The following is a 24,254-nucleotide window of genomic DNA, read 5'->3' as shown; positions in this document are numbered from 1 at the left end:
GGCTCAGAGACAGGAGTGTGGCTCTGGTGTTGCTGCTGTTCACAGGAAAAAAAATGGATCAGGTTTGACTGTAGATGTCAAGAGTTTGAGTCTCAGAAGCTGTTATGTTAAGCGTTGGTGAGGATAGCGGGATCTTATCCAATCACAGCTCCCTGTAATATAGAAAGATGCTGAATTAGCACTGTTGATGAACCATATATGATCTATTTGTAGTTTAATCATATAGCTCTAAGGTTAAAACGAATCTAATGTAATTGTCCATCAAAGAGGATTTTGTCAATGAAGATTAACGCAGCCAGTTAACAAAAATGTGGCGATGGCACAGGCAGCAAAATGAATAAGACTGGATGCTGTTCAGTCTCCACACCACCTCTTTCACCCTGCTCTCACTCTGTGCTTTGGCCTTCGGGCTCTCAGGTGTACAGTGTGTCTGGCCAGCCTATAGGGTGCATGGAACAAAGCCATGGTGACATTTTATCTGACGGTAGCTCCTGTGGGGCCTGAGCCATGCTGCCGAACTGTCAGGCAGATTTTAGCGCAATGAGGAGGGGGGGAAAAAAGCCAAACAAACAGAGGCCTGGCACAATCTCCCATCGCCAAGCAGTGCAGACGAGCGCAGAGAGACATCCCTGGGGATCGCAGGAGGCCAAGATGAAACAGAAAGCGAGATCTAACCTTTTTGTTGTTGCTGGAACCTAGTTCCTTAGTGCTGCTAGATTAAAAGGAGGAACAGCGAAAGTGAAATGAAAAAGGAAACACTTCAGCTGTTTGAACGTGGAGACCCTCACTGGAAACAGGACTTCAATATCAATTGAAAAGGAGGAAAATAAAGCAAATATTGCCATGCTTTGTAGGACATGGGTACAAGTGTCTTTTGTATAGTGCATGCCCTTTGTGTTACATGCAACAATACATGACAGGCACACTCCCTCTATTGTAGAAGTGTTATGGTAATCATACGCACTATTTCAAAAGCTTTTCATCCATTTTTCATTTCCCACTGTTCTCGGGGTGAGAGAACAGGCATGTTTCATCAACAAAGGAATATGTGAAGCCAAGCAAGCCAAGCACCCTCGCAAGGTAGAAGGTAATAAATTCTGCATATGTAGAAACCTAGTGGTTTCAGTTTCTATGAGACTAAAAGATATCCAACTGCCATTATCGACATATTAAATATGTTCAGTGTTGGTTAGGATTGTCAACAAACCACACAACCACAGATTCACATGCCCATGTTACCCAACTTGATTGCATTCCTTATTTTAGGTGACACTTCCGTGATATATCTTCTTGTGATTATATACTGAAAAACTGTGCGCTTGATCACAGCTCACAGAAGGGTTGCTGCGTTGACACACAATTGTCTCACACAACAGCTGCAATTATGGAACTTAAAAGTCTTTAACATGCTTTGTTGTTTTTCTTTTTAATGTGCTAAATGCAGATGTTGAGGGGTCTAATTAGATATGTGCCCCCCCCCAGTCTCCCCAAACGCTGCTCTCTATAGGGTTGGTATTAACCTCCTGCTTCTTTCACGGGCAGATGAAGAGATACCCACCACTGATGTTAAGCTGGAACTGGAGCTGGAGCCCCAGGAGGCTCTGATCAAATCCCCCAACTTAGCGCTCCACTGTGCACTGCGCAGCCCAGTTCAGCCTCACTTGGCCCAGCCTTCCCTAGCTTATACTAAAGTGATCCTCTTGCACCATCCTCCCGGTATTGAAGAAGTGGAGGATCGCAGCAGAGAGAGAGGGAGATCAGATGGACACGAAAGAGGGAGGAAGCAGAAAGCGAGAAGGTGCAGAAGGAGTACGGTGGTGATTGAGAGGTACTTTAGCGTGGATGGCTCGGAGGAAAGTCCATAGGATAGTGAAGTCCTCCAGTGTCAAAGTTCATGCAAGACAGACAGGAGTTTCAAAAAAAGGCTTACTGCATCCAGTTAGCAGCATCAGACCTTTGAAACAGGACTTAGCACTTCTTTTATAGGTGACAGACGCTTTAAAATCAGCCCTGGCTCCATTAGTTAGTGGGTGTCAGGCTTTTAAGAACAAGGCTATAAACAGCTAGTGAGGACCTTTTATACTTGAACTCAGTTTGTCAGAACTGCTGCTCACTGCGATGGCTCCCACAGATCTTGTAGCTTTTTCCACATCAGAGACTAAATGCATGCTATTACCATTGGCCCAAGCAACTGCTCACATTGCCATCGTTCCGGCACTTCATTAAATTGATATTGTGGGAAAACACACGGGCAGTGCCCAGTCTTTAGTTCGTAAACACACCCAGACTCTCTGCCAGTTAGTGTGCTGGCCATAGACCTAGTCAGTGCGCTTGGCTGATAATATGAATGGTAATGAGTGACTGGCTGCTGGGATTGAAAGCAAAAGTGCTGTCATAATTGAGTTAGATTAATTAAAGGAGCTCCACTGTATTCTTACAGATCAGTGCATCTTGTTAGAGGGCCGTGTTATGGGTTGGGGCACCGGAGGGGGTGTGTTTGTGGCCAGAGTGTATGTGTTTGTGCCTGTGTAACCTGCAGATTGTGGGTTAGGTGGGTTGTTGTGTGAGGAACTAATTGAAATGAGAGGCGATGTGCGAGTCTCAGCCAACATGGCCGGTCCATTTGTCAGAGTGACATCACTGCACTCACACCCCATCCATCTCCGCCCGGCGCCACAGAACCATGCTCCTCCTGGTGATTAATATCCATACCTCCCTCACCGCACTGCATACACTCCTACCCCCCACCCCCCCACCCCCTCCGAGCTCTTGCTGCTCCACACACCCACAAACAAACAAATACTCATACACACTCTGTTGGAAGCCCTCCTCTTCACTTATGCACACAGTGGCTGCGCACTCACCCACACTCAGTGCCATGGCACTCCCATTTACTCTCTCACACACACATGGCCAGAGCCCAGAGCCAAAGCGGTTACACACATAAACTTCCTAATTGTTTCAAATACAAACTGTCCTTGCACTTTGGTGGGTTTAGATTTTACTGACTCTAATTGATTCACCTGGTTCAAATTTTTTTAGCTCATATTTTTAGGTCAGAAGAGAAACCAACACATTTTTAAAACAAAAACCGTCTTTGTTTGACTTATTTGGACTCAGGCTGCTGTCATGTGTCATAACTTACGTAAGAATTCGATGGTTCTTTTTAGTCTCCTGAATTTATGAAATCATTTTGAAGCAGTGATTACATTTTGCTGTATCACTGTACTGCATTTGAGAAGCTTAAAGGATAAAGCTTGTGTAGTCAATAAGAACAACAGAGTATCACCAGACTTATCCTTTACCTTTTTTGAGTGCTTATTATGGTCTGCCATATTGGAAACACTGGACAGGTACATTGACGTATGCGTAACCAGCGATGTAGATAAAAGTGGAGCGGCTCCAAACTTTTCTTTCACTGTGTGATAAGCAGACTCGAAAAGGATGTTTCCTAACAAAATCCTTGCTTCTTGTAAATTTGGAGCCGGTTCCAAATCAGAACACAACCCCACTGGCAGCATCACTGCTTCCTGTAGCCAAAAATATTATACCCTTCCAAAGACAAATAAAACATCACTTATACAGTACACACCACAGTGCTAAACCTCCAGAAAACAGATGTTCATTTAAATCGCTGCTGTTGATTTACAGCTGAAGTTGGCAGGGTTTTCACAAATGAGCAAATATGAGGAGAAGACAGGATCTACAGTATCAGGAAGAAAAGCTGGAGAATGGGCTGTCTGGGCTTATTTCACTAGTTCTTATGAGGATGGGTCAACCAAAACTAAGCTAATTATGGCCAGCTATCAGAGCTACTCCAACCTGAGGAGGAGAGGAGTTGGGCTTTGAAGATCCTCTAAATGATGACCTTTCTCTCCTACTCTGTTCCGCTGATGTGCTTTGATAAGCTGGGCTCTGATCTTTTCCGTGGTATCACAGCGCATCATTGAACACTGCCCCGTCCTCCCCGAGCTGGGCGGAGCTAATCTTTCTCGCCACGCCCTCAAATTACATCACCCCGGCTTGATGTCATGTTTCACACCATGCCTTTGAACTTGTGCAGCCACAGGCTAAAGAGTGAGACAGAGCACCCTACACGCAGTGTTGTTTTATTTGAACAAAGGATGGTGGATATACTGTAAGAAAAATGCTTTTATTTTCTTTTTTTTTTTTCCAAATGTGAGACTTAAGTAAAGGCAAATTATTGTTCACGAAGATTTCTCCCTACGATGCATGTTCCTCCAAGTGGAACCAAAGTGCTGCTTAACCTCACAGTTGTGACTCCCCAGCAGCAATCTCTCCCTCTGCCTCTGTGGGAGCACGCAGGCTCGCCTCCGCACCAGCTGTGAGATGCAAAGCTTCCCTTAATGTAAAAGCATTTCGCTGTCTTTGAGAACCCACTGTCTGTGCTATTCAGCGAAAGGAAACGATGCTGAGAGACATGGAGAAGAGAGAAGGTGATAGGTAGAGGCTTAAAAAGATGGAGGCATATATGGAGAACAGAGAAAGACAGCACAGGGAGAAAGGAGACATGACAGGGAGAACCAGCAAAAGGGAGAGACGGTGGAGGGGAGGGTGGGGGAGAGAGGGAGAGAGAGAGAGAGAGAGAGAGAGAGAGAGAGAGGCGAAGGGGAGCAACAAAGCCGACAGCCGCTGTAGCCGATGTGTGATTGATTGAGTGGCATTCAGATGCCAGGGGTCATACATATGCAAACTGCTCATTTGTAGTTGCTGCCAGGGCTGCTGTTCACCAGAGCTCTTGAATAGTGTCGCCTGACCACCAGGACACATCTCACAATCAGATTAAGCGGCCCCGAAGTCACATGCAGGACGGCCAGCAGCTGCCACGTGCACCACCAGCTCTGACTTACAGTGTCTGCTTTTCATCCCTGTCTGCTGTAACAGACTCTTGTCTGTTTGTAACAGATCTGGGTTTTAGGGTCTCAGATATGTGTCAGATGAGCTTTGGTGTTTGTGCAGTGCAGATTTTCCTCTCTTGACATTTTGTTGTGTTTTTTTTTATATATATATATTGTTTTTTCTGTTTTGAGTGCTTTGTTGCACACAAACCACATTTTCCATTTGAGTGGCTCAGTCTGTACAAAGCAGCACAGTACTGTATGCACAATGCTCTATCTTCAGCATCATGCACCAAACTCTTCAACCACCTTTCAGCGCACAATATAGCAGCAGTGTTGCTTCATGCTGCACACTCTGCGTCTATTTGTGTCATGATAGACGCAGAGTGTCTAAGACTAATACTCGAGCCACAGCGTTCAGGTTTCTGTCCGTCATCGGTTCCCATTTGCAGCACAGACCTGCAGTTTTGCGAGCGTGTTATTATTCAGTTTGAAGTCGCCCAGTGTCGAGGGGCAGGCCCCTGAAACATCAGATGATATTGTTGCCATTCAAGGCGATCTGATATTTGCTTTAATTATTGATTCGTGATGAGGCCAGCAGGAATCAGGGGCTCATACATAAATTCCCTTTCACCATTTGATTCTGCAATCATGACTGATTCTGCAATCATCTTATATCCATTCATATCAAACTAGTCATTTTATAAGGATTACAATGAGACAGTTTTTTTTATTTATATTTTCTCTTACACCGGGAACAAGGATGTGGTGCTGGGTAAATGGCTTTCAGTGTTCAGACTGCCATAAAGAGGCTTTCTTGTGCTTGCCTGCACTTCTCCCCTTCTCTTTCTCATTCGCTCGCTCTCCTTGATTCTCTATCTCTCTCGCCCTCCTGCTCTCAGATCAGACCGCGCTCCAGCCATGCTATTGGGCAGCGAGCTGTTAACAGTGGCTGTACACTGATCCATGTGGCAGTCACCTTCATTCAGGCCCACGCCCCCAATTCCTTCACCCTTTTTTTTGACTCTTGTCAGCTTGCTGACCCACTCTCACCACCCCCACCCCCCTCTGAAAATAAATAAATAAAAAATGAGAAGGAAAATGATAAATCTTGTGGGAATGACTCCCTGTGTGCAGGATGGACCGCTGGGTATGTCCCTTGCTCATCGTGAGCCTGACACACAGGCCCTTTATGTGGCTGTGTGGAGGGTGGCCCCTTTCCTCTGCTTCTCATCCACACCCCAGAGGCTCCCATTCAGCCCCGGCCTGGCTGGGGGGGAAGTTGGAGCTCTTTTGTAGTGGGGGATTCTTAGGGGAGGCTGTCAAGGCTGCGACTGTGTGGGCCTTTATTTCCCGAGAGAAGAGAAGGGGGGGGAGAAAAGATAGAGGGAGACGGGGGGAAGTACCAAAGGAGAGTTTGGACACAGACTGCCTTGTTAACCGGCAGCCCCAAAGAGGGAAGAGGATGAGAGGGAGAAAGAAACAGGGAAAAGGCGAAGCAAAAAGCGAGAATGAATCCAATAGAAAAACGAAAAACTTTCCCTCTATTACGTCACCGCTGTTATTCCCATCCTCCGTCTCCTCCTCCTCCTCCTCCTCCTCTGTTCCTCTACACCTCCCTATCCGTTCCCTCCATCTGTCCATGTGTAAGCTCACTCTCCAGCTCAATAACAAGCTTTTGCCCTCCCCCTTACCCTTCCTCGCCCCCTTCTCATTCTCCGCCATTACTTTACACACATTCCATTATCTGGGAGACCAGGCTAAGAGAGATGTCTGGGGTTGGAGCGATCATTATCATCACCTCCTTCCGCTACTCTGTGAGTTATAGCCCACCTTATAGGAAACAGACATTTAAATCATAATCAATAGAGAAATATCAATGGTGAGAGGCAGGGCTAAAGGAAATCACTGTTGGCGCTCAGGAGGAAGCAGAGATGCTCAGTTTAGACTGAGATAGTGGCATGTGCTTATTGACAAAATATGATCAAGCCACAAAATGCATTATGTGGCATCACGCTCAGCGATGGCTTTTTTTTTTTTTTGGAAAAATAAACTCTCTTTCGCCTGATACCTGATGTTCAGGTGCTGCAATGATTGCGGCTGGTGTGTGAAAATGTGTGGAAATGGAGAGGTGCTAGATTTCAGTGGTGATCTCCTGGTCTCTGAACATCACTGTCTGCCGCTCGCATACTGCTTCCGGCACAGCGGCTGAAGCTCAAACACTGCAGAGAGGGGACTCTGTCATGCTGTATACATTAACTGACCCTCTGATCATGTTAAAGCGACAAGGGCGGCTAAGTTCCTCGTAGGGGGAGCTGCACTGCACACACACACAATGTTACGTCCGGCAAGGACGATGCAAGGTGACAGGTGCGACCTGACCCAGCTGCACCCAGACCGCGGTCCCCGCTGCCACTCCGACTGAGATCACGACTGAATCTCTGACTCTGTGCTGCCACAAGGAGAAAATACCAGCTCTTCATACAGCAGAAGTGCACCACATCACTGTCAAGGAAGAACAGCTTTGAGACACGATACAAAAACACATCATGTAATCAGTCAGGGCAAATTACAGTTCTAACATGCAGAGAAAGAGCACAGAATCACTGTTATTAACTCATACAGTCTGTTTGCAGTGAATAAGGAACACTCATGCTAATTCCACGTCTAATCCAGCTGACATGTGAAGACAGGTTAGATTCCATACATGGAAATCTTTGTTTCAACCGTCTGAGATTTTATTTGTTGACATGACCTTTTACAAATGGTGCTTATATATAGTTTTCTAAACAGATCGTATTAAATACATTTTTAATTTTGGCATATGTGGTTTAAGAAGCTTACATAAAAATCAGCTATATGATTCCTTTTCTCCAGTGTAGTACAACTTCAGGGCATTTTTTCTTTCTGTTGATAGTCTGCGTCCTTCGTCTAAACAAAATATTTTCCACTGAACCGCTTGCGCTTGTCATACAAAACAGAGTCTTGTTATTTTTATTTTTTTTAAGAGAAAAAAGCATCAGGCAAACCATATGTGACATTTGTATTAAAGCTGTAGATATAAAGATTTGCCTTGGTTATTGAGACTGAATTGAAAAATATCCCACATTTAATCTACAGTTTGTAACAGAACTCACAGCAGGAAAGATTAATAATGTCAGAGAAAATTAAATGACAATCAAATTAATTTGTATGCACTTTACTTTCAAAGTACCAGATCAACTTGAACTATTTACTACTTAATGATTATATGTTTGTTGAATTAACTTGATTGGGACTCGGTAATTGTGTATACTGTTTGTGCCAAAGTTAATTGGTCAGATCATTTAAAAGAGAATTTGCATATTGATTTGAATTCAGGCAGCTAACAAAGATGGATATTATGTGATTACCGTTTAGAATTAAATGTGTATTGTAAAGCAGCACCTGCTATGTACTGAGAATCTGTTGAATGTCAGGTGGAGTTGTGCAGTCAAGCACATAACCAGTCTGACCAAGTAGTTCAGAGGCACAGAGCTGCAGCCCAGAATCCCAAGGTCCTGTGTAGGTGTGAGCTGTGAACGCTCCACATCACAGTTCATGTGCAGCCAAAGCCCACGCAGTGCTGATCAGACAGGGATCATCTGCTTGATCTGGAAATCTATAACCCAATCCTTGGTTTGAAAGGAGAAATTTAGATATCTCAAATCTGAGACAAAGCCAAACTATATGGTGCATTATGTGTCAAGTAATCAGAGTGTGTGTGAAGTTAATAGAATATTCCGGAAGGAAGAAAGTCCGGAGGTGATGCATAGGTGATAGACATAAAGAAATATCCAAACAAAAAACACCTTTAGAGCATATACATAAAGACGGACAGATCGCCATAAATATGAATATAGAAATAACCATACATAAAAACAATTATTTGGCTATCTTAATTGCTTTCCAAAGAAAATACTTTCTGTCACCTTTCCAATTAAAACATAACCAGCAGCTATATTAGATGTATTTTTAAATGGTGCCTGCAGCATGTCTTGTCTGAGAGATTGGATTCCACGTCTACATTTTAATGACCAGTTTCATTTATAGATGCAGAGGAATCAACGCAGCTAAACAAAAAGTCACAACAGACTAGAGCACCGAGCAGTGTTTTATTCTGCCAGCTGGGGAACCAACTCTAATGATTTACATTTTGTCATTAAGTAATGCCTCATATTACAGTGCCAAATGGATAATGTTTACTATATCTTTTCAATTAGACTAACAGTTGCACAGAACCCCTTTTACATGCCAGTCTCCTGACATTTCTTAACCCATCTGACATACACTTGGTGAAGTGTGAACCATTTCACAAATGAGGGTTATTCTGGGAGAGTCACGTCTCCTCTCTCCCCACAGCACCGGGGCGAGGGTTGTAAAAGCTGTTGTCCTTTAGTTATGACGGAACGCGAGGAGCAGCCGCAAGAGAAAAAGAAAAAGCTCTTCAATTGGAGTGCTCCTTTTTCCTCTCTGCCTGTGTCTGTCTCTGTTCCTCTGCCCGTCTCTTTCACTCTCTCTCTCTCTCTCTCTCTCTGCATGTGCCCTGCTGCTCTGTCATCCTCAGGGATGCGTCTGAAGGAGACCATCTGTTGATCCATTTGTCTCCTGCTTTGCTTCCTGTGCCACTGCCTCTCTCCTATCGATGATCAGGCCTGGCCTTTCCCCTGCCCACCCTCTTTGTTGCTGCCAACAGGCACTTGGGGCGAGGCGGGTGTGCTTGTTGGGGGTGGGGCAGGAGGTTGTGCCCTCTATAGTCTCTGAATCACACAAAGAGAGAAAAAGAAACAGGCAGGCATGCATCCTCTTCGTACATACATACACATAAACAGCTAATGAGCCTGGAGCAGCTGCTTTCTAATCTGTGTTTATCTAAAGCGAGCATCACTGTTCTGACCTGAGTCCAAAAACACATGGATTTCATCTTTTTTCTGTCTTTCTTTTTTTTTTTGCATTGCTGATATCAAAACTATTCCCTTTACCCCCTTAGGACTTAAACACAGAGAGCTCATCATTATATGGAGGCATAGACCATGAAATAGATGTTAGAAACAATGCTGAAGGACCATCACTGGAGGCTTGCGAACACTCACCACCAACACATTTATTGCTTGTGAAGTGTTTGCCGATATCGCCACTAGAGAGAGAGGGGTCTTGGTTTCCACGCATGTCTCCTAGCTGTCACCTCGTATGCATGTTCAGGGGTTTGATGGACACTGAATCCACCGTGGGGACTTCAGGGATTGCTTGCCTTTGATCTTCTCCCGCGACTCTCGATTACCCATCATTCAGCTGGGCTTAGGCCCTGGAGAGCAGCTGGGAGAGGGTGGTGTGTTAACATGAGCTCTGATGTACCCAAGAGAGGCTCACTGTCCAACTCAGGCATCATATAGCAGATTACACAGACACGGAGGAAAATGTGCCCAGATAGTGCCTGTTGTGAATGTTTAGACTGAAAGTATGTGGCTCTACAGAGTGTGTGTGAGAGAGAGAGAGAGAGAGAGAGAGAGAGAGAGAGTCCAGACACTGTCAGAGGAAGATGGTAACTCTGATAGGAAATGTAATGAGGTCGCAGTCCATATGGAGGTGTTTGCAGCATGAAACATGATTGTAAATCTTGTTATCAAGTCTTTCTCTCTCTCTCTCTCTCTCTCTCTCTCTCTCTCTCTCTCTCTCTCTCTCTCTGTCCGCATAGTTTTCATAGATTCGTATTTTCATCAGGGCTGCTCAATATATCTGATGATAGATGCGCACCCGTGGAGACATGCCATTGATTTCCCATAAGGTGCAAATGACATGTGGTCACGCACGCTCCTATTTTACCAACAGCCGTGTCGTCTAATAAGTCATGATTTCACTGCTGCTGTCACCTGACGTGGCGGTTCTTCGGACAAAATCGGGGTGGGGTCAAGCCATTGCGGGTAACCTTTAGTGTTGCAGGTGCACATGGAAAATAACTAGCTGTATACATAGCTACTGCATGTGCAAGTTGCAGACTACCTGCTTGTCTATTGTAGTTGGAAGCTCATAGAACGATGTTATTTGTTTGATTGGCTTTCTCTGTGTGAGTTTGTAATCTGTTTATCTTTATTTGTGTTGCAGGCTTCCTCAGTACTGGTGACCAGGCTGCTAAAGGGAACTACGGGCTCCTGGACCAGATCCAGGCTTTAAGGTGGATCAGCGAGAACATCGGCTTCTTCGGCGGAGACTCCAACCGCATCACTGTGTTCGGTTCTGGGATCGGCGCTTCCTGCGTCAGCCTGCTCACCCTCTCCCACCACTCTGAAGGTAGAGCACAGCAGGGAAGAGCGGGGGCGGGGGATGGGTAATACAGCTGTGGAGCTCATGCCTGCTGGTGTGTAGGCTGCTTGATATTAGAAACTGGCGGTGCAGGTCACAAGTTATTGGGTAATGTATTCTACTGTACTGTGCAGCATAGCAAATGTTTTAAGAGGCAGGTGTTTGCATTTAAATCACTGTGACGTTCAATCCCATGGGGAAATTGAAACTCCACGGCACGTTTCAGCCCACATGTGGGTCTTGACGTACTCTGCTGGTTTGCTAGTATCATGTATGTCAGAAATAGACATGCAGGTATAATGTGTCTTTGTAAGCAAGATAAAAGAGGACAGGGTGTACCAGAGGGAGCTTTTTAGTGGCAGCCAAAGTCATGCTAAATGACAGTGCACACACACTCTTCCCTTTGTAAGCAATGTTGTTTATCTGCTGGCTTCCTTAATTCTACTTCATGATGATTTACTACCCACGTTTGCCATGTCTTCCATACTAAATGCGCTTCACTTGGACATGCGATAAACATCCCTCATACTCATGCTCCTCTAATGCATCATTGAATTAAGATGGATCCCGACCGCTTATACGTAGGTTCTTGCCGGAAGTGCTTTGGCTCATGTGAATGAAGTGTTGCTTTGAGCTCCAGCCGTGAATGTCAGCCTCCAACTGCACCCTGCGGAGCCAAATGGACACCGCATAATCCTTAACCTGGAATTATTGCAGTCGTTCACGTATTCGTCCATCCGTTTAAAAAAACCTGGCTGTTTTCTTGCGTGTAACTGATTGCAGCGTTGCGCACACAACAGGCTGTGAGGATACGGAGGTGCCGCTGTACAGCCATGTTTATGTTTTTCCACATTGTTTATGTTGTGGTAATATTCCAAATGAGAAATCTTTACATTCAGCCACACTCACATAGGCTGCTTGTTGAGCGTGTTAACAAGCCACAAACTGTCGTGCTTTGGACACACATGGCTGGAATCTTAACACGGGGCTTTTTACTGCACATTACAAGGAAGTGAACTGCATTAAAGAAATCACTGTTGCGCTAGAGGGGAGATTGGTTTTAGGCAATATTGTGGTCAAGGAACTATTAAGTGGCACAGCCGCAAACACTGCAAACACTAACACACAATTCTTCTTCTTGTCACCAGGCAGAATAAAATCTTTGTTCCTGGATTTTTGATTCACAGACCAACATTCGAAAGAGGTCATTTGAGCTGCTCTTCTCTGGGCCCCATTACAGTGCCAGGGATTTGTGATTTGTTTTGCGTTCTCCAATTTGCATTAAAGTGTTACTAATTGCCTTGATTTCCTCCGATGAATGATGACTGCTTTTCGATTGAATTTTTACTATAAATGCCTTTTTTATTCATACTCCATAATGCTACGCTCCATGTAGCATGTTATTATACTGCCAGTGAAACCATCTCCTCTGCCTTCCAGTAAATTGGATATTACCGGGTCTGTTTTTTCCCCTGAATGGAAATGTATGCCCCACTGATGGGATAAAAAAAAGAGCCAGTAAAACTTGAGGGATCCTAGGAAATTGAAACAGGAAGCCTTCTATCACGCCAAGATTCTTGCTGTGAATGTTACCAATGGCAATCAGATTTCACACAGTCTCTCTCGGTGCACAGATTGTTGTAATTATATAAAGTTTAGGACTGGAGTGGGCTGCGGGATGTGACAGGAAATCCAAGTGAAGAAATGTCTTTTTGCACCTGCTTTCACAACCTCCGCTGTAATCTGCTCCTCCTCTCCTATAGTCGTAACCGTTGAAGTGAAAACTGGTAGGATGCTCTTGTTGCCAAGACAACGCAGTAAACAAGAAAGGAATCAAAGTGTCTCGATTCACAAAGCGGTAAAATTGAAGTAAAAATCTATAATCAAATGAATTATACACTGTGGCATGAGCACACCTGGTTTCAGGTCGCCTCTGGTAATGGATTTGTGTAATGATTTTCTATCCATGTTAGCAGACTGTTGCATCAGAGGAAAAGTGCCTTATATTGAGTTTCCTACTTTGCATTCCGAATGGAAATTAAGTCAGGAAACAGAATTGTAAACAATCCGTGATGGCTCCTCCCTCCTATCCTGATTTGACTTTTTATTACGACTCGCTTACAAATGAAAATTCATACACTCTCCCTAGAAATAGAGGCAGCGGTGTCACATTGAATGTGTGAGTTCTGGAGTAGAATAAGGTGGGATATTATAACATGGGATATAAAATCACATTTCTGCATGCACACGTGCACACACACTCTCGCACACAAACATTTCCCTTCACCTGCTGCTCAGACGCAGGAAAGCGAGGCCCAGGTAAAAAAAAGAGAAAGTAAATCAGCGGTGACACACTGTTCTGGAGCTCCCTGGTGTGTCGGTGTATTTAATGACAGTATTCCCACTCTTACTGTACACAGTCTGTCATCACTGCCTACAGTGCATAGACTCTCCATCTAACAGAGACTCCTTTTATGCCTGTTGGTGGCAGAGTGACAACTTACTTCAGATGCTCCATGCTCCTCCTGAAGCCTATTTAATAAGCTGGATCCTCCTATATCATCCTAGCCCTCCGGCCTCTCTCTTTGATTGCTTGCTCCTCTGGCCTGGCCTTGGTGGCGTCTCCATGTGGGCGTGCCGAGGGCTCCAGTCACAGGGTACATCCATCACATAGCCTCCCCCTTCTGCCCTGCGTGGAGGCTGGCCTGGACGTCCTCTCGTGAGGGCTGGATTTTTTAGACCCCGATCCTTGCCCTGCCTCCTCCATCTAATCTCCTCCTCACTGCATCCATCTGTCTCCCTGCTTTCACGTATAGTAAAAGCATGAAAAAGACACATGCTTTCTCTCCATGTGCCAGTGTGTGTCTCTCTCCCTTTCTTGCCTCTCTGGGTTTCTGGTCCCAAGTCTGCAGCATGTGTGGTGCGTGGCTATTAATAAGATGGCTGCCTTGTCTGCTATGTGGCAAGCAATCTAGCTGCACATCTGAGACTTTGGAAGCAGAATGGTCATTAAAAGCACAGTCTCTCTCGGCAGGAGAGTGTTTTTGACCAGCTTATTAAATGTAGCTCAATAGTTGTGTTCCCACAGAGGGAAATCTCTGTCCCCATCGTCTTTTTCTCCAGCTTCAAACGGAAAACGGCTGAAGAAGTTCAGAAGCAAGGACATTAGCCAGTCCCATGTATTATCTATCTGGCATCGCACAGGCTATAATTGAACATGCAGATTTGGCTTTTTCCCTATCTCCTAATAATCATTATGATTTAAAAAGTGAGATGGCTTCTCTCTGCACGTGAACTGAATACAAAGTAGCCAATGACTCAGATGTGCATTCGTACATATATCCCTCTTAATGCGTGTACATAAGAGAGTCCAAACACACTGTGTATCCACACACATGTGCATCTGCATCGGTGTGCGTTTCCCAGCTTTTCACGTATGTGCACGCAGGGGCGTCTATCCACGAAGCTCACATGAGGGAAGGGCTAGCTGTAGAGGCGCTGAAGGTCATTTGGTTTCTTTTTTTTTTTTTCCTCTCTTCCTGTAAGCAATCAGGATAAAAGCTCTGCTTCTGAGGAAGTGCTCCCCTTTTAATGGAACGTCTTGGACATTAAAGACAGCTAGTGTGGAGGATCCCTCATGCCAATGTCAGCTTTCATTTTTATTAAGACTTCTGGGTTATTGAGGACCATAAATGTGCATGTTAAATGCTTGGGTTTTATTACATCGGTGCAATGAGAACCAAGGCTTTTTAATGCAAGACACCACCTAGCAAACAGTGAAACCCCTTGAACCATGAGTATTAAGAGGGCAGTGTGGCAGCTACTCGGTTTTCAGGAAAGGGTAACAAGTTTTTGAATCCATTTAGTGTGAAGGATAGCATAGGTGGTAATTAAGTGAAGGAAAGCATCGTGGGATGTGTAGAAATAGAGGATCAGAGAGATTGAAAAAATCAAATGGCGTGGCAGGACATCCTTCTCAAATCAAACCTGAAATATTAACTTTATTAATGGCTGCTCTTCATGGTGAACTCCTTGCTGTGGATTTTCTGACGAGAATTTATGATTCATGTAGTCCTGGAAAGGATGTGACTCGGAAGTCATAGGAACTGATGTATTACTGTACAATTTCCTTCGGCTGATTGCTTGGGAAACTAGGGCTTCTGTTAGAGCGACTTGAGTGTGATGTAATGATTACACTGAGACACAAGCTGCCATGTCCTTTATGATCAAGTATGGTCAAGTGTGTACAGTCGGTGAATCATCTGAAGGCAAAAGGGGCAAATAACCGACACTAAAATGACACACACATCTTAGTGAATTTGGCGGGATTTTATTACTGTACATTATAACCCAGAAATTTAGATCTGTGCTTATAGAGGATTAGTAGGTTAAATGATAAAATGTGTTGATGAAAGTTTAATCCAATGGATAAATTGGGTCTTAAATTTTAAGACTTGATTTAATGAATACAATTTTTTTTTTTTTTTTTTTTTTTAAACATCTGTAATGGTCAGTGTTTCAGTTAAAACACCTTTTTATCCCCACCAGCGCTGCTTCCTATGTCGTGTAAATAAAACAAATATTTCATATAGAAGTAATACTGATTATACAAAGGCAACAAGTAAGTAGTATCAATAATGGTAAAAATTTGTAACAAATTAAATCATTGCTTTATGCAGAAAATTGACCTCAAGTAGAATCATTGTGAAATATCAGCTTATTTCATCATATCATGTCAGTTGCTTCATTAATCCTAAATTTGCTTCACTATCTGGCTGGCATTACACATTTAGATAAAGTAAAGATAAAGCAAACCTTTAATTAATTCAGTCATTTTTATTCATTTTGGTCTATTTTTATTTTTTAGTAACTTATGTCCTATTCTCTAGTTCCATATGTAATATACAGTTGAGATACTTGATTCTTTATATACATACATTGTTTCATACAAAGCAGTGTTAGTGCATATAACTGTGAGCACTACTGTGTAATGTTTACAATATGTGTTGAGCTAACACAATTAGCTTATTAATCAGTAAAACTTAATTAACAACTATTTTGATAATCAGAAAATAATTTAAGCAAGAATGATTCCAAATCCACAAATATTAATATTTATATTCTATGATAATATCTATGGGTTTAGGGTGGCTGGTTAGTCAATACAAGCAATCTGAATATGCAAACTTTAGCTTTATGGAAATTGCGTTGATATTTTTTTTCTAGTATTCTCTAATATTTGATGGGCATATTAATTGTAAATAATGATTAGGTGCAGCCCTAAACATGTGTCAGACTTACTTTCTACACTTCATCCTCAATGGAGAGCTGAATTATTCTCAGCCATTTTAACAAATGTATTGGAAGTGCTTAATATTTGGAGGGCTAATGACGTTCAGAGTGACTCCACCTGCATGACTTCACCTAAGACAGAGGAAGGTGAGGGAGCAGACCTCCTTGTAAGATCTTGTCTGGGGCCTCTGGTGATTCCACTGCAAATGACTCCTGTGCTGCTTTGGGCATGTATTTAACTCGTGGACCTATAGAGGAAGGAAATAAGACTGACAACAATGTTTATTGGGCCTCAAATCAATCTGCCTCTGTCAATCATGCTGATACAGTGCTCCCGTTGTGGGATTCAAAGCCTGCGTTGCCATGAGCACCTAACCTCTGCTCTGACAATCATTTACCATGTACATGCAGGCTGGTAGCTGTCCTCAGAGGGAACAACACAAACTCTGTTGTAGCACTGCTGCTGGGATTTTGTGAGGATGTGTTGCACTTGAGAACTTGTGCACTTCATTGCTGTATCTTGAAATATCAACACATAATCTAAGGCTACTACAAATGTTACTCCAAATTAGCCTGTCTCACAGAATGGAGAAAGAGGCCAGCAGGCCACATAGATGAAGAGTGTGCGAGTGTTGCACTACATCACTGCTTTAGCTGTAATGTTACATCTGGCTGTGACCTTTGAAAACAACACGTGTGGGTTTCCTCTCTGAAACGAGACCCATGGGAGGCTTTCCTTGTGGAATGGCCTACAGGCCTGCATACCCCCACCCCATAATGTCCATGTACGGAGCTCTCACCGTACAGATCTGGAGGTACAATCCATCCACGCTCAGTGTCAACTTCATTTCTGTGGGCTCCGGCATCCTGTAGCAGCCATCCATCGCCTCTGGAGTTTAAGCATTAAATAAAGGCACCTTGCAAGAGCTGGAATGTGAATTGGAGTCACCGGGAAAGATAGCTGCATAACCACATCCCTGGGATGTTATTCATACGCGATGCAGCTGCCATTGTTGTGCAAATGCTTTGTGCTTGAGAAAAACCAGGGACAATTGTCGAAGTTGAATAGACCCCATTTCTGAGGTGTCAAAGGCATTCAGCAGCTCGACACTGTAAAGTTACCTGGGTGTTTGGGGCAATAGAGTGCCTCCATCTCAAGGTTTGATTTGGCTGTTTGCTGAAGGGTGTCTGTGCATCTCAGGGTGTGAAAAAGGCCTATGCGAGATGAGAGAATGGGGACACGCCTTGTCAGGTGCCGTATTCTTCCACCTCGATTGACAAGAGCGATAATTAAACCAGGGGGATGCCATCTCTGCAGAACAAGAATGCTTGTATTTATTTACGCTGACTACTCAGCTTTGTTGTCTGCCATATACTGTGGTCGTCATTGTGTGGAAAAAGCAAACAGATTTTAACAAGTAGCCTATGTGGTATTTTTCCATCACTTTGAATGGCAGTGTCTTTGGCTTTGTACAGCAGAGGAATAAAAAAAACAAAGATAGAGGATTACACACCAACTTAAAAGGTATTACTCTCTTTTGAACTTGGAAGAAATTGGAAATTGGCTAATTCAGTCAGCAAATAGGTTTTTTTTCTCTCTTCACTACACAGCGTTGCAAAGAGAAAATGAAGCCAAAGTTTTATTGAGCAGGAGAAAAAAAGGTGGCCCTGCAGAGTAATTTGAGGTGGGAGGGGTGTTATTAGGATAAAGATGACTCCACTGAGGTCAAATAGCAAGTTTGAGGTAACACTCTTGAAAATAATATCCAGCTGGCCTGTCCATCAGAGGGAGGCAGCTTTACCTATCCCTAGCCAGAAGAGAGCAGAGGAATGAAGAATTGACAAATGGCCCGAAAACGGTGAAGGCAGTTCATTCAGGTAGTCCAGCCATCAGTCTGTCTCTGCTTGCAGCAGGTAGTTGAGCCTATAAAGCATGGAGTTAAAGGTGTTAAAGAGCCGAGCAGCAGGTCAGAGAAAGAAGCAGGGGATAATTGAGTACTTTAGTAAATCCTTGCCTCCATCAACCGAGGTAATAGCTCGGTGCGATGCATATGCCTGTAGCCCCAGATCCACAACTGTACCAGTGGGCTTTGGCAGCTTGAACGACATGTGGCACACACGGGCTGTCTCAGCAATATTCTCCAAGACAATACAATGAGATCCATCTGGTGATGTATCGCTGAGATTGCTTTTGGAATCTAATCGTAGCTGATGAACGAGGTGACTACAGAATATGTCATCTGTTGATGACCTGCAATCCCCGGTGAAGAGGCTGGCAAGTCATTAGTTCAGGTAGATGCCATCTATGAATCATTCTTGATAAATCATTGTCAAGGGCGCATTCATACACCTCCTAATGGACAGTGACAGTCAGTCATGGTAGAGGGGGAATGGTGGCTGCAGCTCCTGGCTGTGCCCCGCCATTGTTTGATCCTGTTAGGCTTTAGATCAATTAGCCCAATAGCTGCATCCTATTGCTGCCAGACTGTCTCGTCTGTTTCCTCTCCTGATTGGTATAATGACTTGATGGAAGTTCTTGTCTGTCTGTCTCTGTCCGTCTGTCTGTCTGTCTGTCTGTCCGTCCGTCCATTTCCCCATTACACTTGCCTCGTCTCCACCGCCTTAATCTCTGAGGCATTTTCTTCAGCTCCTTTTCCCTGTTCCTCATAGCAGTGTCTTTCTTTTTCCAGTACCCACCCTCCCCCATGTCTCTCTTTTCGTCTTCTCACCATGTCTCCCTCTCTCTGCCTCGCTCTTTCTCTCTCTGGCACCAGTGTAAAGCATCCATTATAGAGCGATGCATGGGTGTCTGTTTGAGTGGGAGAGAGGGACTTGGCACTCCTCCTGCCCCACCTGCAGAGGAAGCACTGACAGCTGAGCACTGGGGGCTCATCTCTCCCCCTCCTCCTCCGCCCATCTCCACATCTCTACTGACCTCCCTCCTCCTCTCACACCTTCTCTATCGCTCCCTCCCTCTCACTCTCTCACCCTCCCTTTATTCCCTCTTGTTCCACACATATTGGCCCAATTTCTTCGACCGCCTCACTAGTTTCCCTTACGCTATTTTCACATTTCATTATGTCCATCCATCTCTTCTTTTGCACTGTTTGTTTCCTCTTTTGGTCTTCACTGCACATTTTCTTTTTTTTTCTTTTTTTCTTTTTTTTTTTTTTTTTTTTACCCATGACTGTATAAGTGTTTACTCATTAGCCATTCCACACCAGGCAACATGGCTGGCTTGATGTTGAAGCGCATGTTGTTAAATGGATTGTTGTTTCGGTGTTTGTCTGCCAGATGAACAACTACAGTGTAATTAGCTGAACTTTGCCCTTTGGTGATGACCACGAGCACTGTGCTTGTTGTTGCTGACAGCTCACCTCTGCGGCTAGCTAGGTCAGTCCTTCAGTGCCAGTGCATCTGTTTATCTCTGCTGAGAGAAAAGCACTCAGTGCCTCTGCATGAATAACAGACGGATACTGCGGAGCCGCTACGAAGCCACGCCATGCTTGAGAGCTCCAGTTCATTCCTCAACCATTTCACAGGTTTGCATAACACGTGATTTATAAACATCTTCTGCAGCGGGAAGGGAACATTACCAGGTGTTTCAAACTGTTTCACGTGATGCTTTAGACACTTCCAAGTTGTTTTTGAAATAGCAAATGTACGACTTTGTGCTCACTTAATTTTGGTACAACCGCTTCATCTGCACGGAGAGGAAAAAGACTTGTTTACCGCATGATTATAGGCATCCAGGAATATATCATTCTGTTTACATAGAGCCGGCTTTCCACAGTCTTCTGCTTACAGACAGAATGATTTGGAAGGGAAATTGTTTTTTCAATGTGTGATAAGAAGTGTCGCATAGGAAAAACATCAGTCCAATTACTTTTCTGTAGGACCAAGCTGGTGTTATTTGCTTGGGGAGAGCCTATAACAATGTGATACAGAGAATGGAAGTTATGTATGCCATCTGGATCCCTATCACTAACATAACGCACTGTAAGTGTATATCTAAACTGTCCACTGTCTGTGTGTGTGTGTGTGTGTGTGTGTGTGTGTGTGTGTGTGTGTGTGTGTGTGTGTGTGTGTGTGAGGTTGAGAATATGTGCACATGCAGTCACAAGCTGTAGCCTGCCTACCAAGACGTTCAGTTGCAGTCAGTGCAAATGCATTAGCCTTAGCTGTGAAATTTGCATCGTCTGAGCACAATGAAATCCCCAATGAGAGGAACTTCAGCAAACATGCTGACAAGCAGAAACCTCTACTATAAAGGGCCAACATTGTGCAACCTGACAAAAAGACTAAATCTTTAGCTCTCAGGCCTGCGAGGCTGTAATAGATTTTTAGCTTAGAGAGGTAACATAAGCTATAGATCCTTTTCAGTGGTAAAAGAGAGTGACTCACCAAATCGAATGCAACTGTTAGAGAACAATATTGCCAATGTGCTATTTCACAACTTGAGGACAATTTCCTTCCCCTGCATACATCAACTTCCAGTGTTCATATTTGGCTAATATCTGGGCTGAGAGGCGACCTGTTGCTGCAGACTGACAGACAAGACTGCAGTATGACTTGGACCTGAATTGAAAATAGCATCTGCATTTCATTTGGTTATCACAGATGCAAGCCTTCTGCATGCTTTTGACAAACTAGCGTGTAAAACATGTCATCCAACCACCATGTGACAGTGAATCATTCACACCTTTTTTTCCAGACAAGCTAAATTGAAGGCGGTGTGAGAAGCTGTCTGACATAGAGAGGTGGTGGATTTTAAATAGGAAAAATAATGCACATGTGCAGCTCGGGGGTTACTGTTGGAGGTTGGTGCACTGTTTTTCCTAGTCAGATAGAAGATTTCTCCTATCATCTGTTTGCAAAGAAATTCAACAAGAATGCCCAGCTTTTACAGCGTTAAAAATATTACAAGATTAGTCCAGAGTGGCTGACCTTAGAGATACAACACTTGGCGCAGCCACTTAACATAGAAAGCCCTCCTGGGGCACCTTAAAGCCCTCATGTGTGGGACTTCAACATTTCTGACTCTGGCAACTGCACAATCTGAAGCAGAGACACCAGGGCTGTAGCTACTAAGGAAACTGATGTGAGGATCTTATATTTAGTTTTTGGGGTGTTTTGTGACCCGGAGGGAATTTAATATATAAATGATGGCTATTTTATACTTTTATTCCATTAAAGGAAGAAAGAAAGAAAATATTCAATATCTCTACACCACAGTTTTATTTCTTTGAGCATGGAGAGGCTTTGAAACAGCCTGTTCTTGTTGGGAAATAAAATATTAACCCTTTATTTTACAAATCCATAATTTTTCTGTAAAGATTTCATTTTGTAATAATTATTGTGAAAATGGAGAATGTTAGAGTTCAGTTAGATGAGTTTATAAGCAGAGTAATTTCACTGAAAGACAATGAACAGACAAACAAAAGCTTATACCATCACCACAATCATTTTTAGACATGATATAATTACAGAGGAAGTCTACGCATGGGTCAACACACAGGGGTTTCGTTGTTTCAAACCAAAACAGACTCATGTGATTGATACGGATTGATACAGCAATCAAGCAACAACAACAAGGGTTTTGGCTGGAAAATTGATTATACCCCCTGAACAGCTGGAAGGCTTTTATTGTGAAGCAGCTGCAGGAAGTGCCGAGGAAGTGTTTGCTAACAAAGTGCAGCAATGGAGCAGATCAGAAACCTTCTATCTGTTTAGGCTTCTGTCTGTTAGATGAAGCATAAGAAGAGCAATGAGTAAAAAAAAAAAACTCCCGACGCAACACCTACGTTATCCACGAGCTAACAAATGCAGATCAAAGCAAACACTTAAATGAAAGTTTTTCCTCAAAGATGTTCATTATGAGCAATTTAGTACTCAACACAGTGGCTGAAGTAGCTGTGTGAATAAGGAAGACTCCTAGCCTATTTTCACACCTAAGCACACCTGGCTAATTGCTGCAGAATATAAGTGGAGACTTTCCTCCCACCTGAGCTGTGCTGCAGACCCACATTCAGACCAGTCCTTCATTTAAAGCAAGCTGTAGCGTTAACAGCTGCTCGTGTGTCTGAGTGACTGCTCAACAAAGGAAAAAAAAGGCACTCGCAAAGGAAATATTAACCATGTGTCATGAGAAGGCGACCCAGGCTTCGGCAGAGAGTCAGGACTTTGACAGACTCAACATTTAACCGAATCAAACACTGCTTTTCCTTAGCCAGACATAATGCAGCATCATGTTTTTATAAAATGAAAAATAGCCATCGCTCCTGAAGCATTTCTCCTTGTTTAAGCGAAGGCTGTTTGGAGAGCATGCATCCTCCATGGTATTTCAGATGTTGACAAACCCATATGACACGCCGCTAATCTTGATCGATGTCCGCCACCGTGAGCACTACTCACACTGTGTAGGATAATGAAATGTAGCGGTGCAACATTTCACAAAAATCATCACAGAGATCTGCTTATTATCCATTATGAAAGACATCATGGCTTCTGCCGTTTTCCAGTCAGAAAAACAATGCAAAGGAGTGTTTACTTTCCAAACACACAGAGCAGCACAGAGTGCTCATAAAAATGTCTGTGCTTGCCCAATGTGCTATTCTTAGGGTTTCCCTTAGAGCCACTATCTAATTGGAGCGTTGCTTGTCCTATCGGTGAAGCTATCCTCCACGCAGACTTTTTTATGAGGCCTGTGAGTGATTGAGATCCCCTGCCTGGGTATCTGTGGCTTTTCTCCGGCATGTCCCGGGACTCCTGCTCATCGGTGAGGGCTTCATTAGCCGGGGATGGGAGGTGGCAGCAGAAAGAGAGAACAGCTGTTTAGCTAACCACTTGCATTGTTAGCCAGCCTTCTCCGTATGCCTAACTGCCTAAATCCGTCCCCTAGCTGCTAATAGAATGCTCATTAGGAGAAGGGAGAGAGACTCGATGGGAAACAGCGCCACTGTGCTGTATTCCTACCAGCTTCGACCATTCCTCCTCTCCCTCCGGTCTCTATTAAAGAGCTGGATGGAATAAGCAGCCCCTCTGTGGATCAACTACCTATCTAGCCCACCTTGACCTCTGACTCTGACCTCCTGGGAAAGAAAGGGGGCGTATATGTACCTGAGTTCTCCTTGGAGACAGCCACCAGCATCTGCGATACCAAAACATGCTCCTCACTTGAGATACAGAAAGATCTCAGAGAGAAACAAGATTACAAACTCCCAGAGGACAGATAGATGATGCCTTTTGCTACAAACCCTGAAGAGAGACAGGGTTAGTTTTCTGCATTTTTTTTTTCTTGTTGTTGTTGTTGTTGTTTGTTTTGTTTTTTTGTCAAATTTCCCCTGAGCGCTACATGTAAAATTATTCAAACACTGTCGATTGTGCTGCCGTAATTTGTCAGGAACCCAAAAGCACAAGTCTGTTTCTCTGTGTCAAAACTGATGAAGCTGGCGAGGAGGATGGAAAACTGCGACATCAGAGATGGCACTGTGAATATCTGATGGCGTTCATGGGAACAGCTACAGATCAGAGCCAAAAACACTGCACCCCTGTCAAAGCCAAAACACATCCCTGGCTGAAAAAGAGTGGCCCATGTTTGATTAAAATTCAAACAGGAAAACATGTTACCATGAAAGTGCTTCACTGAATTCACACAGGCCAGTTGCAAACATTTCTCCATGCAGAAATGCAGGCAAACAAAGTGCACAGCAACATGCGGGGAGACTGACGGAAATCAATGTGTGGTAGAACTGATATGCTCCAAGCTATTTACAGTAAATGACA

General features: G+C 43.8%; 1 protein-coding gene across 1 annotated transcript in view; it reads left to right on the top strand.

The window, feature by feature from the left end:
• nlgn3 (neuroligin 3) overlaps window positions 1–24,254 on the top strand; it is a 117,140-nt gene that overhangs the window by 65,532 nt on the left and 27,354 nt on the right. Inside the window, exon 6 of the mRNA XM_022751764.1 lies at window positions 10,980–11,165. Within this exon, the coding sequence (XP_022607485.1) occupies window positions 10,980–11,165 (186 nt within the window). The remainder of the gene's footprint in view (window positions 1–10,979; window positions 11,166–24,254) is intronic.

This window comes from Seriola dumerili, unplaced genomic scaffold, assembly GCF_002260705.1.
Source record: "Seriola dumerili isolate Sdu_G_001 unplaced genomic scaffold, Sdu_1.0 BDQW01000161.1, whole genome shotgun sequence".
NCBI classification, from domain to species: Eukaryota; Metazoa; Chordata; class Actinopteri; order Carangiformes; family Carangidae; genus Seriola; species Seriola dumerili.
The sequence above is the reverse complement of the archived record's forward strand: the minus strand, read 5'-3'. Positions and strand labels throughout refer to the sequence as shown.